Genomic DNA, 17102 nt, shown 5'->3' on the forward strand with positions numbered 1-17102 from the left:
ACATTGTAAAAGATTTACATGCATTAATACGCATTTGGGATTATTCCAGTTTAATAGGCTGGTCTTCGGTTTTAAATCAGCACCGGCAATTTTTGCGAGAACTATAGCAAGTTGTTTGCAAGATTTAAAAGGCGTGGCATTTTATTTAGATGACATTATAATTTCAGGGATCAATGAGCGGGATCTCGAGAATAATATTCGCGCGGTGTGTAATCGCTTAAGAGAATGTGGTTTATGCGTCAATACGGAGAAATGTGAATTTTTTGTTAAAACAATTGATTTTTTAGGATACGTAATTTCGGAAAAGGGTATTCAACCTCAAAGTGACAAATTAGAAGCTATTAAAAAAGCACCGTATCCAGCAGATGTTCAACAATTAAAAAGTTTATTAGGATTTTTTAATTTTTATAGGAATTTCATTCCGAATATGTCTTCAATCTGCGAACCGTTACATAATCTCTTAAAGAAAAATACGAGGTTTGAGTTCGATCAGAGGTGTTCAGACGCTGTGGACAAGATTAAATGCCTAATGAGTAGTAATAGGATACTAACGAATTACTTTCCTAATTTACCTATTAAGCTATATACTGATGCAAGTAGCTCGGGGCTCGGAGCTTCCTTGTTCCATAGTTTCGCGGATGGATCGTTGAGACCAATTGAATTTGCGTCTAGAAGTAAAAAAAATACAGCATCCTTGATTTGGAAGCTTTGGCTATTGTTTTTGGGTTAAACAAGTTTTTTTGCTATTTATATGGAAGAGAATTTACATTATGTGTAGACAATATGCCACTAATGAGGATTTTAGGAGAAAATAAACATATACCGGTGTTAGCAGCTAATCGGTTGCAACGTTATGGGATCATCTTGGCAGGGTTCTCATACAAAATTGAGTACGTCAAATCAGCTAATAATCATGCGGATTATTTATCGCGTTTGCCGTTGGAAAACTCAGAGGAAAAATCGGTAGACGATCTAGGTTCCGATTTCATAGGCTATATAGAAAAGTGTGAACACTTAGATGTAAAGCGTATAGTCGCAGCGACAGGTTCAGACCCAGAAATTCAAGGAATTTTAGGGCATCTTCGTAGAGGGTGGCCCAAGTGGGTAAATCGCGATAGTTTTTTATGGAAATTCTGGATGAAAAGGAATGAATTATCTATTGAAAATGATTGTTTGTTTTGGCAACATAGAATTATAATTCCAAGTTCGCTTCAGAATATAGTTTTAGATTTGTTACTCAGATCGCATTTGGGCATTGTAAAAATGAAGGGATTAGCCAAAGGTTATTTTTGGTGGCCGTCAATGAACAAGGACTTAGAGAAAATCGTTCAAAGTTGCAAAGATTGTGCAGCAGTTAGGCCTTTACCACCTTAGAGTCATTTATCAGTCTGGCCTAATTCAGGATCAGCATGGAAGAGGCTGCATCTGGATTATTGTGGGCCAATTTCGGGGAAAATGTTTTTAGTTATTTGCGACGCTTTCTCAAAATGGGTAGATTGCGTGGAAATACCGAAAGCAGACTCAAGTCATACGATTAATGAGTTGAAGAGAATTTTTTCAAATTTTGGGTACCCGGACTGTATTGTAACTGATAATGGAACCGTTTTTACTAGTCAGGAGTTCAAAGATTTCTTAGAGTATAATAATATTGAGTTTTTAACAACGCCAGTGCGTCATCCCCAAAGCAATGGGCAGGCAGAAAACTCGGTAAAAACAGTGAAGAATTTTTTAAAGAAAATTCTTGTTAATAACGTTTTTAAGTCAAATTATAAAGATAGATTATATGAATTTTTAAGTGATTATAGAAATATTCCACATTCCACAACTGGAATTGAACCCTCAGTGCTAATGTTTGGTAGGAGATTAAAATCAACCTTTAGTAGCCTTTTACCTAAAAGTTTTGAAGGAAACGTAGCAACCTCGACAGAGAATTTAGCGAATGCGGATATTAATAAAAGTCAAGAAAATCAGTTTAGGAATTTCGGTGGGGTTGTTTGTAGAAGTTTTCAGATAGGTCAGAAGTGTTTAGCGAGAGACTTCAGACAAGTGAATAAATGTTCTTGGGCAAAAGGAATTGTTGAAAAAAGACTGGGAAAAAAACTGTATATTATTAAAATTGTGGGGACACAGATGTCGTGGAAAAGGCATATTGATCAACTGAGAGGATGTCCGCAGCATAGAGAGGAAGAGGCAGAGAGTGAACCTTTCGCGTCTGATATGACGAAATGCTGGGCAGATGAGGTTGACACGTCACTCCTTTTGAGAGATTTTAACCGGAGTTCTCTTGATTTCAGGTCTCCAGGGAGAAACAGAAGCCCACCACAAAATGAACCAGCACCATGGGCGGGACGACTTCGTCCCAGACGTCTTTGAAATGACCTCCAGGGAAAGAATCAGCTACTTATAGAGTCAACATCTTTTTGGAGTAGAGTCAGTGCTTAATGAATTATTTAATTTTGTGTGTAATGATATATTTTCAAATATTTAGTTCTTGATTTTAATAATATTGATTTTAGTGACATCTGTTTGCGATTGTATAGATTCGTGATTTTAAAAATAATACTGTAACAATGAAATATCGTAGACAGGTTTCTAGTTAACAGGGGGAAGATGTTGTGTATAAAGCTTCGGGCTTTTAGACACAGATGGCAGTGCTCTTAGTTTTAGCCTCCGACGACAGAGGGCGTCTCAGCTTCAGGTTAGGTTTCATTTGGAATCCCTCTGGCAGATCGAATCTAGCTAGTTCCGATAAAGGTTGACCAACGCGGTTATATTGTACACGCGATATTCTTAATAAACCAGTTAATAACAAGTAACCTATTTATTACTGAAAGAGGTATCTTCCATCCAAGGAGTGTTGGAAGTCTGTGGCAAGAAGTCCACGGCTGACTACCCTGAAGGGTAGAACATCACACTGCTTTAGAAAGAATGTTATTATATTATGTTAATCATAATCTAAGCATTCTGATTCGAATTCGTGTACAGTGTTTTTCATTGAAAATAAATCACAAATTCGTGTCCCGCGTGGGTTTTTCCAATTCAATTCCATTTAACAATCCAGAACATTCAGTAATGTAATAATAATGTAGGGTAAAGTCCTCCAGCAGTCTAGCCGTCGGTCGTGTTAGCCCGAAATCTCCTCTAGCCTACGCGATCTATTTGTTCATAAAATTATTATAAGTGAGTTTTGTTAAAATAAAAAAAACTAAATTAGAAGTTGTTACGTAATACAGTCTCCCTATTGTTAAATAAGGCATAAGTTGCCCCAACTTCCCCTCACAGCCAGTTGCAGCGTATTCAAACACACGCGGCCAGATGGTCAAAATGCGTGTTAAAACAATACAACGCCGCGTGATCGGACGGACCACCCAAGCTGTCGGCGGTTCAATACGGGCCGACCCCGCCGCGCTGCTTCAGTCTCCATTCCACTCGGGCCTCGGACAGCCACGCGCTCTTGCAGTTTGTCAATTATCAATTCACCCGAACCTCACGTAGTTCTCGCGTGTTTAAACTATCTAAATTATTGTAATCAATAGTCTGCCGCATCATTCGAATACATGATTCTACATCCCGAGATTAACCTTTGTCCACCGGAGCCACGCTTCCGTCGAAGCACCTTGTGTCTCCTCATCACCTCAACGGTACCGCTGCTTTTAAGCGCGGGAAACCTGGGTCAACATGATGTACCACATCTCAAGGCGAATCGTAAGCTTTCAACCTTCCCCCTTTTCTTGTGTTCAATTCTCGTAAATTCATGTAGAATCCACGCTTTATCTGGTCGTCACAAATTAGTAGAGAGAGTTAGTAGGGAGATCTATGTCAACCTGTATTTCTCGAGACAATTAATATACCTTGTGCCTTACTACCCTTGTGTTATTATTATTGTGTGATAAACCTACCCTTTGACCTCCTAACCGATGGACGAGCCTGATGACCAAAGAAGCTGCCCGCCCCTGATAGTACACGAGCCTCATCTCTCCACCATTTTATCTGAGCTTAGCCAATTTAATAACCAGGTTCGATTCCCGGTTTAACCATATCTTAGCACTGGCGCAAAAACGTGGTTTTTTTTGGTAATTAATCGTCCATCGGGAGGTCAAATTGGAAATAATCTTGTACTCCTTCACTCTGTTTTCATGCCTTGTTTTGTATTAACCTTTGAATAACAATGTTTTCTTCCAATAAATCATAGCTATTCTACAAACCATCGCGTCAAATCTAAAACAACCGTGTCACATTAAAACCATTCGGTGTCAAATTACAAGTTTTACGAATCGTCACTCGACAAAATTTTAAGTACCGGTATTCCATCACAAAGTGCGCAATCGACGTTTACTTCTTTTCGGACATCTCAAACATCACATAGTGATCCAAAACCACAATGGTTTACTTTCCAAGTGCAACTATTAGAGAGAATGAACTACAATAATCTACAATTCAACAGTTTCAAATCTTGTACATGATACAAAATAAATTCCTTGTTAGTGGAGCCATAAGCCAGCATCGTTCTGCAAAATACATAGACAAGGAAAACTAACGCCCTTCTGTCATTTGATAATTCCGCTTTATATGTAATAAAGGTGGGTAGAGTATCCTTTTTGAAAGAAAAGTCTTGAAAGCCGACTTACCCTTTACATATAATTGAGATTCGCGATTGACGTAAACCCGGACCCTCGGCGCTTCTCCGCAATGGCCTGTCGATTGTCCAAGGGAAAGGGAATCTTTACGAGTAAATAACCAAACACTGGTTCTGCTTAAATTCAGACAATTTGTCTCGAATCACAAACAACCCTCCAATTAATTGTTGAAAGAAACAAACAATACTCTCTCGAAATCTGCACTTTGAATTTTTTTTTTCGGAAGAAATTTTTTTCAAAAATTTCCTTCACTCATCTAGGACTTTGAACTTTTTCGGAAAATTTTTTCAAAACGCACAATCTCAGGGACTTTTCCACTAAAATTGCAAGGAGACCCCTGGCCGTTTTTTTTTCTCAAATCAAAGACTTGGAAATTTTTTTCAAAAATTTCCTTCACTCATCTAGGACTTTGAACTTTTTCGGAAATTTTTTTCAAAACGCACAATCTCAGGGACTTTTCCACTAAAATTGCAAGGAGACCCCTGGCCGTTTTTTTTCTCAAATCAAAGACTTGGAAATTTTTTCAAAAATTTCCTTCATTCATCTAGGACTTTGAACTTTTTCGGAAAATTTTTTCAAAACGCACAATCTCAGGGACTTTTCCACTAAAATTGCAAGGAGACCCCTGGCCGTTTTTTTTTCTCAAATCAAAGACTTGGAAATTTTTTTCAAAAATTTTCTTCACTCATCTAGGACTTTGAAATTTTTCGGAAATTTTTCAAAAACGCACAATCTCAGGAATTTTTTCCATCAAAAACACAAGGAAACCGCTGGCCATTTTTTTTCCATACTAGGACTTTGAAAAATTTCACAAAATTCTTCACCAACCATCACAAGCAAACCCCTGGTATTTTTTTTGAAAAACAACCAGCCACACACTCAGACAATTCTTTTTTCTTCTCACAAAGTCTAAATCAACTTCCACAAAATGAATCCTCAAAACAACTCCTTAGGCATAATAGCCAACATCTGCTCTCAAAGTACTCAAAGTTTAGAAAAGGAATTAAAAGACAGGAATATTTCTCCTTTCAACAAAACCAAAAACGTCCTGATTAAGTACGCAGCATTTCACAACAGGAAATACATAAAAGGACTGCAATTTCAACCCGGCAGTATAATCTCTGACGCAAACAGATACAATCTACGCAGGAAACATGTTACCTTTAAGGAAAACGACACAGTTTGGAGACGCAACAACACACTTTCACAAGGTGCTTTGTACTTCTCTGCAAAACTAGCTCCTCGCTTTGTTAAAGCAAAAGTGCTGAGAAAAATCTCAGATGTAGTGTATACCCTATCAGACGCCTCTGGTAAACACATCGGTAACTACCATGTGAAAGATATTGTCAAACTAGGAAGCGTGGACACAATAGACACCACCTTCACTAGGTCACACACACATAGCTAACAAACTTTTGGCTCTACCTTTGTCCCACGAGATTTGGCCCTCGTGCAGACAAACAGCATGTCTTATCGCGTTAGTTTCATATAAAAACTCGCATTTCGACCTCTGCAAGGTAACCTTCTCATTTTTTCTAAAAACACAGAAGTGTCAACTGTGGCTTTTAATCATTTCTCACCCATACATGCACTACTATGCTCTTTTGTATAAACCTTTTGTTATTTTTGTTTCTTTGTCACACCTCACCGTGTAATGTATATAAATTGTACTCATATTTTGTACGTATCTTCTCTGGAATTGACATCATTCCAGTCAAGAGACTTTTTCCACCTCCAAAACGATTGATGCTCCCGGAGTCATGACCCTGGACATCAGTTGTTAGTCGTCACCATTCTGACACTTACGACACTAAGTATATAACTATTTTTTTGTCATAACTACCACAAAAAGTCACGTACAACATTATATGTAAATGCTTTTTTTAATTCTCTCATGTTCTTTGTTTTTCACATTGTTTTTTCACATTGTTCTTTCACATTTGTTCGTCACATTTGTTCCATTGGGCTCCATCGTACATTAAACAATGACCCCTTGCAACATACACCCAATTGAGGTGAATTTTCTACCCCTGTAACTTGTAATCATAATGCGTGTGTAAATTCCAGTTTGGTATCGTCATTTGATTCATGTTTACAAAGGTGTAACAAATAAAAGTTACAATTACCTTTTTTTTAAAGTTTTTTCAGTTTTGTCTAAAAAAATTGAATGGCGCTCAATATTCCCATTTGCTCTAATTTGTTGTTTTTTCAGAATTTGATATTGACACGTCAATTCTGAAAAAGGTTGTTGTAAAGAAGAACAAACGCCGTTTTGTCCTCCTCATCAATAACAATAACACCTTTCGGTCACATTGAGTATGTAAAATCTTAAGATCTCAACTTTCTGACCCCAATTTGTTATATTATGTACTATATTTTGACTTAAATGACATTAATTTGCCTTGTCAAATACACCGAGCCAGGTCACTTATATTAAGTCATCCTGTGTCTCTAGGTGCCTCTTGTATCTACTTGTAACATAAAGTTCACAACATTCGTGTTTGTGGCAATTTTGGCAACACCAAGTGTGTTCCCCGTTTTGTGTTTGGTCATTTTAAGTAAGTAAAACCCTAAAAAAAGGTCTTAAATAAACCACTACAAACCTTTTTGTAAGCAAAGAGTAAGTAAAACCGAGTAGGTCTCTTTTGCTATATGTATGTCTTGTCTAAGACATCCTTAAAGGCATATGTTTTGTATTATTGCCAACTTAAAGCATAAACCCAACCAAAGGTTATGCCATCTCAACATTTTGTAAGCAAAGAGTTAGTAAAACCAAATAGGTCTCTTCTGCTATACTGTGTGTCTCGCGTAAGACATCTTTAGGCATATGTCTTGTATTATTGCCAACTAAACGCATAAACCCAACCAAAGGTTATGCCATTGTCCTTTTTGATAATACCAATAGCCACTACTTGATTGTTTTTGACATTGTGTATGTATCTTTTTCCGGTATTGAAACGGTACTTTTTTTATTATTGAACGTTGATATGTTATTTTCATGATACATGAGAATGTTACAATATCCACCATGAGACGAGGGATCGTTATAAAATCTAACGCTATACATGAGAATGTTACAATATCCACCATGAGACGAGGGATCGTTATAAAATCTAATACTATACATGAGAATGTTATAATATCTACCATGATACGAGAAGTTCGTTATAATTACTTTTTTTACTGGCTCACATACACTGTGGCCAAAGAGATAATTTGTTCCATAAATGGTTATAAATATCTATGTTGTACCGTCCTTTCAATACTAGGGTTCTTTCGTAATTCGTTCAATTTCTACATGAGACGTGGAAACGTTATAATATTTACCATGATTCGTGCGAACGATACAATATCTTGTTGTTGTTTTCTTTAAATAAGTTGACACTATGTACTTGTTCTACCGGACGTAGATCATTTTACCCTGACTTGTCGCCCTTAATTGGGACCCTTTTGTATAACTCATGACACTGAGGGAAATGTCCTTCACTGTAGTGAGAATTTTTGTTCTTAAATCATGTATATTTGTAAAGAGTTAGGAAATTTGCTGGTTGATATATTTCGTCCTCACATAGAGATCGAATTGAGAATTAGCTCAGTCACTATCAATTTTCGCTACTCAACCCTCCATCCTTCACCCTTCCATCAAACTCATGTACATTTGTAAAAAGCTAGGAAACCTGCTGGTTGACCACATTTCGTTCTCTAAAGAGAGATCGAACGGAGAATTAGCTCCATCACCAGCAGACCTTCTCGCTCAACGCCATTTTTTCCTCATCCCTCATTATTCTTGAGGTTGATTTCATGAATCTGGAAGGTGTACCCTACGCACATAGCGTATCGTCTGTCTTTAAGACAATCTTTATCCATGAAATTTGCTTCAAATATTTCCTTTTCACCCCATTCCTAGGTAATCAACACATTTCTTGTAATTCTGAAAGTCGTAAGTTGTTATCGCTCAAGCGCTAACACCGGCCATGGAAGGCCAACTTCTTTCAGAAACTTGGTGTTACTACGGCACAACCACCAACCTGTACCTTATAAATCAAATAGGTAACCTCACGCCAGTCGTGATAGTTTTTTTTGTCTCCCCAATCTCGGGATACTCATGGTATAGTCAGCATAATAGATCTCTCTCTACTCTCTCCTCTCTAACCAACAACGTTTTTTTGTCTTTTTGTCTTTTCTCTTGAACACAATTTGTTTCTCTCCAAACGTTTTTTCATCATTGGTCTACCAGGCAGGTAAACTTCAAGAATTTTGACTATAATAATAACCTGTCCCCGGATTAAAAAGAAGACCAGCAGCCCTCCTCATCACCTGCAAGCTGAGCTTCACTTCTTTGCCGCCTTCACTTCCATCACTCACTTCTCTCCAATCTCTGCGTACCAAAAACACCCGACCGCACCCAAATTAGGTGTGAGTCGTGCGTGCAGTAGCAAATCAAGTTGTCTCACCATTCAAACCACATTCAAAAGAACCAACCTCAGAGCATGCCAGCTCAAGGTTAGTTATGTTCCTGCAATCAACTATTTGCCGTTTGAGCAACAACCACTTGCCGTTGTGCAATCAACTATTTGCCGTTTGAGCAACAACCACTTGCCGTTGTGCAATCAACTACTTGCCATTTGTGCAATCAACCACTTGCCATTTGTGCACATCAACTACTTGCCGTCGTACATTCAACTACTGGCCATTGTACAAATCAACCACTTGCCGATGCGCAAACTCAACATATTAGCCATGACACGCATCAATCATCAATCTACTTACTGGTATAACTCCAAGTTTTTACCAACTTCATTTCACCTTGACAACCACTGCTCCACCACATCAGCATAATGGAATTCACGCTGGTACAACATCAGAACCCGGATACTTCTGGCCCTCAGCATCACCATCTCTCAACCACAACCAAGAAGCACAGTTCAATTTCTATGGCCCTAGTGATACTTGAGTGCAATCTCAAATGGGTCAAGTTACAGTGAAAGTGTAACTTTAATAACTTCAGTGAAATTACGTCTACTTGGTACTCAACAAACACTACGCTCTTCAAACTTAGCTTACAGACCAATGAAATTTTAGAATCAGGTTGTTGTCTTTTCATCACTGCATAACCTTGTATGTTGTTCTTGTCATCACTGCATAACCTTGTATGTTGTCTTTTCATCACTGCATAAACTTGTATGTTGTTCTTGTCATCTCTGCATAACCTTGTATGTTGTTCTTGTCATCACTGCATAACCTTGTATTTTGTCTTTTCACCATTGCATAACCATGTTTTTTCTCTTTGTTTTTTTGTAAATCAACACTTTTTTTTCTCTCTCTACTCCCCCCACGACAAGGTGAAGAGGATTTTTAGCGCCTAAAGCTTCATTACCACGTCGCCTTTTACTGGCGGAGGGGGAATGTGTTACGTAATACAGTCTCCCTATTGTTAAATAAGGCATAAGTTGCCCCAACTTCCCCTCACAGCCAGTTGCAGCGTATTCAAACACACGCGGCCAGATGGTCAAAATGCGTGTTAAAACAATACAACGCCGCGTGATCGGACGGACCACCCAAGCTGTCGGCGGTTCAATACGGGCCGACCCCGCCGCGCTGCTTCAGTCTCCATTCCACTCGGGCCTCGGACAGCCACGCGCTCTTGCAGTTTGTCAATTATCAATTCACCCGAACCTCACGTAGTTCTCGCGTGTTTAAACTATCTAAATTATTGTAATCAATAGTCTGCCGCATCATTCGAATACATGATTCTACATCCCGAGATTAACCTTTGTCCACCGGAGCCACGCTTCCGTCGAAGCACCTTGTGTCTCCTCATCACCTCAACGGTACCGCTGCTTTTAAGCGCGGGAAACCTGGGTCAACATGATGTACCACATCTCAAGGCGAATCGTAAGCTTTCAACCTTCCCCCTTTTCTTGTGTTCAATTCTCGTAAATTCATGTAGAATCCACGCTTTATCTGGTCGTCACAAATTAGTAGAGAGAGTTAGTAGGGAGATCTATGTCAACCTGTATTTCTCGAGACAATTAATATACCTTGTGCCTTACTACCCTTGTGTTATTATTATTGTGTGATAAACCTACCCTTTGACCTCCTAACCGATGGACGAGCCTGATGACCAAAGAAGCTGCCCGCCCCTGATAGTACACGAGCCTCATCTCTCCACCATTTTATCTGAGCTTAGCCAATTTAATAACCAGGTTCGATTCCCGGTTTAACCATATCTTAGCAAAGTTTCCAAATTCTCATTATTTCACACTGAAAGTAATCCCGCAACCTTGGATTCTGCGGATTGGAGACCGCAGAATCATTTAGCCAACAACTTATTTAAACTGGCGATGATAACAAATACTCCAAAATAATATCTGCAAACTGTTTACGTAAACTCAATGAATCAAATCTTGAAAAATACAGTTGCAACAAGATAATTATGTAATTGTAAGATCGATTGTGAGATTTGTAAGAAATGTATGTAAATGTAATTTGACCGGTCGGTGGCCGAGTTGACATCGCGCTTGGGTCCCACTCAGGCGTAGCGTGTTCAATTCCTCGGCCGGCTAAGTCCTCCATCACAACACAAGCAACATTTTCAGCTTTCTGTGGTGGTAGTAGGAGATTTTCAAATATTGTCAGGTTATTCGTAACCCGGGAATGTTTGTCTTTCTTTTTAAAATTAAATTAAAAAATTATTAAATTAAAGTATTCCATGATTTATTTTCTGATTAGATTCAATTTTATTTATATAATATATAGTATTTTTTTCATTTTATATATTAAAATATGTAATGCATAAATGAAACCCATATAGTCGATGCAAACCCTTAATTCATGCATATGCAAAGTATAGTTATTTGATATGGCAATGTTTGTGAGGCCTTTTGTATTTCTAGTTTTTGATCCAGGTATTTTAACTGCTTTGTTTATTAACTGATAGTGTTACATTTATATCGTTCCTTACTAAGGTTCTCACTTAAGAGATTATTGATTTTCTTACAATTATTTTAATTCTTTTCTTTTTGTCTTTTGTGTTTTTTTATATTTTCTTACACTTTATCGTTTATAGTTGTAATTTTATACCTATGTTAATGGCACATGTTGTGTCGTATTTTTTTTAAATAAATAAATAAATTAGCTGTTTAATTATGATATACACTAGCAACCAAAGAAGCTATGAGTATGTGAACAATTCATTCATTTTAAGGTTAGGATTTACGACGCCCGTACATTTAATGTGTATAAAAAAATGGCATTCTGACTCATAATAAGTTGGGAAGGTTATTAATAAATATAAATTGAAAATTTTTAGGCGTCGTTTTTTTGAAAAAAAAAGGATGAATAATCTAGGGTTTATATATTTTTTTTACTTACCTATCAAAATGATGACATACCTCCCATCCCTCCCCCTGAGGGAAAAAAAGGCAGCCTCTGTCTGCAGCTCTCGCTGAATTCCGAGCGATTGAATCGATAAATCACTCGATTCTTTTGATGTTTCGATCAAAATATTTCGATCATGTAAATGTTTTGATTCTGCCCGTCACTCGTTAGCTATCCTCAATACTTTCATTATCTTAATAATGTCATGCACAGGATAATACAAAATAAAAAAAGCATTAGTTCCTTTTATTGAATAGTTTTTTTTTAATACCAAATGCGTACGCTTTTATTATAATTAATTATTATAAGCAATAATTAGTCGCTTGAAATATCGGGAATTGAACCCGCACCTTCTGAAGTCCGGTCAGGTGCTCTGAGACCACTGAGCTACGTCGGCTTATTTCCAGCACGCCAAATAATTCAATATGTACTAGTACTTCAATAAAAAATTACTGCTTATTATATTTTTCACCTGTAAACAACCAACTTTATTTTGTACGAAAAGCTTTGTTAGTGCTAAATTTTCCACTAGATGGCGTCGAGACATATTATATCTACATTTGTTGGTGAAATATTTTGACTTGTCAAATATTATTTTATTTTTTAATGATAAACCAATACAAGCACAAACAATAGCAAATTATTGTACACATTATCATTAAAAAAATAATTTATTATAATTATTTGTTGTTATTCGTAATCATCAACCAAGTAGTGTGAGTAATTATTTTTTATCATCTTTGGGGATGTTGTGTGCTGTGTAGAATCTTTTTGAGGCAAAGAATTTTGAGGAAGAAAGGAGTTATCGAGGTTAAAAATGTACACATTTAAGTGAAGCAACATAAGGTAAACACTAAATATTACTTCTTTAAAACATTATGTAAAACCGCACAAGAGTCTCAACTGCTCTCAACCATCTGGAGAACCAGTGAGACAATGGCATCTCCAATTTGGGTATGCTGTGAGGCTTAAGATAGTGAGAAGGGAAACTAGATAAGAAGATGGGGAAGAGGATGGTGGGGAAGTTCTTGGCTATTTAGATCTGGTCACCAAACACGGCCAAAGCCATATCAAGAAACCTTTCTTTTCTAAATGGTGATCCTTCACAAGGGCGATACTGAAAGAATCATCGACTCTGGAACGTGCCGCAAATATACTATATAATATTTTTTGTGAGTAAATTGTGAAATAATACAAACTAATCAATAAAATTTACTTGCAAACGCCGGGATTTGAACCCGCGACTTCCAGCTTGACCATGGAGGACGTGACATATAGAGGAATAAAAAACATGTTACATGAGTGGCTAGTCGGGTAGTTTGAGAATGCATCGTATCAATATTTGAACCGTATCAGAATAATCGTTTTAAATTATCGTAGATTTGGATGAAAATTGATCAAAATGAAGTTAGGTTAGAGATGAACTTGACCGTCAAGTCAAAATGCCAATTTTCGGCGGACATTTTGCAATTCTAGAGTATCCAAGCGATTTGGTTAAGAATCAGTGTAGGGGATGTTAGGTTAATGTAGGGGAGGTTAGGTTAGTGTAGGGGAGTTTAGGCGGGAGATGAACTCAGATCCAAAGTCAAAATGCCAACGTTAAGTCTTCAGTTCCTATCATCTTGAAATATTAGAGTTCTCGACCAATTTGGTTCAAAATTACTACAGGAGAGGTTAGGGGGGAGATAAACTCACATTTGATGTCAAAATACACAATATCAGAATGGTATTATAACTTATTGAGTTCTGATTGGCAGGCAATTTATTCTAATGTGAGTTTGTTACTAAGCAGAAATTTCAAATGTTCAGTGAATTGTAAATGATCGAAGTTATAAGAAAAAAAATAAGTGCACACATTATAATTACTGTTGAACATACAAAGGTGCAAAATTACACTATCAGGAAAGTTTAGTAAATTGGACGAAACCCAACAAATAGCCGCTTGCGGGGCCTAGCAACGAAAAGCAGGTTGGTTTTGAAAAGAGAATATGCTTAGTTCCTACCAGGATGTCATTTATCCAGTTCCTACCTACACCCCTGGATGAATTAAAAGAGAAGATAGGTTACTGAGAGAAAGCGCGTGATCGCATCGACACATTTGAGATTTACTGCGTTTAATATCACTCATAAATTCGTTCTTCAGATAAGCTGTCACCAGTTGAGACATAAACATCGTTATTTTTGGTGAATACATGCCTTCCTGTGCTTTTGAGAGGTGCAACAATCATTCTCGAGCAAAAATCAAATCCAGAATTTCCAATCGTAAATAGACATTTCTTCTCGTTTAAATTATTTACAACCACTATCAGAAAATAAAATAATTGTACTAGATTTTAATTTTTTTCAAAGTGTGTTTAAAAAAAATTACAGGATATTGTAGTTACTTGGTGACTTTGCCATCCCGTTCAATGTATTAGCAATGGTGAGCCATGGCACAAGCTCAAAGAACTATACCCCACTTGCTCGTCGGTTGAAAATTTAACTCCACTATGTGTGCCTTCAGGAGTTGAAAATATGATAATCTGAAGGCACCTAGTCAGGGGAACACGGGGGGTAGTTGAAAACATCCCAACCAAATGAGTCCAAGAGCGCCTTGATGGCTAAGGCTGTATGAGGGCGGGCATTATCGTACAACACGCACATTCCTCTCAGCATTCTCCTCCTTTTGAGTGTCTTTAGGGTCTTACAATATCGTTGTTCACTGAGAAAGATATTCGATATTCGACAGATATTCGACCTTTTCGGTCCCAAAACACGAGGCCATGATTTTTTTGGTTTTTGAATTTTTTGGCAGAGGGAGAATTGGTGTGACGCTTCTGTGACGACTGTATTTTTGACTGCGGCGTGTAATGAGCCACCCAAGTTTCATCTCCAGTCAGCTCACGATCCTTTGAAATCATCACTATCCAATTCAAGTCGCTCAAAAAACTCGTTGGCGCCATTGACCCGATTTTTCTTGTCTCGCCTAAAACAGGGTCTTGTTTTGCTTTGTTGTTTAGACATGTTCTAACCTTGATTTATTATCCTTTGCTATTTTTACACGCTCATAGGGGCTCTTTATGGCTTATGGAATTCTAATTTCATGTCTTATACTATAAGTATCATTTGTAAAATGACACCGAAATTAAATAATTCAATAAAATCTCTTGTTTTAGTTTATATTTTTTATTTAGATTTATTTTATTTACTAGTTACAAGGAACTTCAAGAAATTTTATTTATGTAATATCATCTGATGTGTATTATATTTGTTTGATCTTTGGAAATGATGATTTGCAATACCAGCTAATTAATTGAAGTCGCGAATTAATCAACCATAAAGCCTTTGATTTCCGTTTCGATGTTCCAGTTTAGGCAAATATCTGACTTTGAGGTGCCTGGAAAATGTCATTTTTAGATACTTATTTAGACCCGGTTGTTTCGTATTAAGCGGTAAAGCTAAAATTATGGTTGTAACACTTATTCCTTAATTTAAACCTCAATATTAAAAATAACGGAACAATATAATAAAAGGGAACGGCTGCGCGGTCTTTTTCATACAAAATTTTAATTTGTGTTTGAGACCAAAATACTTGAACAAACTGAATAATTGTTTTTTTTAATCAAAAGGTGTATTAAATATCTATAACGGATATTTGCTAGTTTATTTACTTGTGTTTCATATTAAAAAATATAGGCCATTAAAGAATTTGATTATTCATGTCTCTAATTATTACAATGAAAAAAAATTGCCATACTTACTTTGTAAGTACAAATGAAATAAGTATTTTGACAGGCTTAAATTTGAATTACAAATGATTTTTGCAGCATGTAAATTTAAAATTTCCCCCAAAAAACGGTTTTTTACGATGCTTAATTGTTTATTTTTTATTGTATTTGCTTAGTAGGTTGTGTAAGATTGTTTTTTTTAATAATTACTATTATCTCACAAAAATTTGAAAGTTGCTCCTAAAAACAAGCAAAAGTATTTTTTGAATGGCCTATTCATTAATATTTTAATACACAAATAAATAAAGTTGCACTTATCCATACTAGATATTTGTGATTCCTTTTGATTAAAAAAACTATTATTTAATTTTTTGGAGTCGATGCCGCTCCTCTTAATTTATTTTACGATTTTTAATGTTTAACTCTTGTTCCGAATTTCAAGGTTTTTAGAAAATATATGGTGGAAGTAAACATTCCATGTGAACACTGAATTGCCGTAGATTTAAACCACCACTTTATATAAAGCACGAACTAAATGACTGGCCAACGGGAAATATTTATTAACAATATCATAGATCGTTCAGCAGTCCATACAGCACAGTAAAGATCTTGTGGAGAAACCCCGAGGAGTCAGAGAGACTTTCAAGATTTCTGGAGACTTTCAGATTCCAGATGCCTCAAAAATACCCAGCAAACCACAGTGACCTCTAGGTATCTCAATTTACTGCTTTCAGACACATTCAGAGACGTTCAGAGACCTCAATTCGACTGTCTAGAAACTCTCAGGAATCTTTGAAAAGACCTTCAGAGACCTCGCGAGACTTGCATATCTCTGGCTATCTAGCCAGAGACCTTCAGGCACTTCAATATACTCCTGAAACTTCTGGAGACCTCCAAAAACATCATGCAAAGACGTTACGTTGGGATTTAGGGACATCGAGAGACCTCCTAAAAATGGTGAAAATGACGGGTTCAGTGTAGCTTGGCTGATGGGTTCAGCACTAAGATATAGACGATAAGACACATTCAGATGATGGCTAAGGATCCTGCTCGGGCTAGAAGCAGCGGCATCTGCCGGCGGGGCACTTGGGCGGCCAGTTGATACACTCGTCCTGGCAGTACACGTCGGCACCAGAACGCCCTTCCAACTCCCCGATGGCTTCGCACGTTTGACTGAAAACATGAAATGAACCAAAATTAGTCATTCTCTTTAGTTATAGCAACAGTATAAAGGACCCAGAAAAGATCTCCAGATATTTCAGTTCAGATGCCACCAGCATTTTGACTTTCCTGGCGACCGTGTTCCGTGATTCCAATTTGATTTTTGCATTTCTCCATTACTTACTACTCTATTACAAATATTTATTTTGTAAGCGAA

At 37.1% G+C, this 17102-nt stretch overlaps 1 protein-coding gene across 1 annotated transcript in view; it reads right to left on the reverse strand.

Annotated features, from left to right (window-relative positions):
* Nucleotides 1–16571: 16571 nt before the first annotated feature.
* The window catches only part of LOC149422075 (uncharacterized), a 50117-nt gene continuing 49586 nt past the window's right edge, over nucleotides 16572–17102 (reverse strand). Inside the window, exon 9 of the mRNA XM_089634673.1 lies at nucleotides 16572–16897. Coding sequence (XP_089490799.1) covers nucleotides 16780–16897 — 118 coding nt within the window. The 3' untranslated portion in view covers nucleotides 16572–16779. The remainder of the gene's footprint in view (nucleotides 16898–17102) is intronic.

This window comes from Hesperophylax consimilis, chromosome 8 (assembly GCF_061612785.1).
Source record: "Hesperophylax consimilis isolate HC1 chromosome 8, BYU_Hcon_1.0, whole genome shotgun sequence".
NCBI lineage: Eukaryota > Metazoa > Arthropoda > Insecta > Trichoptera > Limnephilidae > Hesperophylax > Hesperophylax consimilis.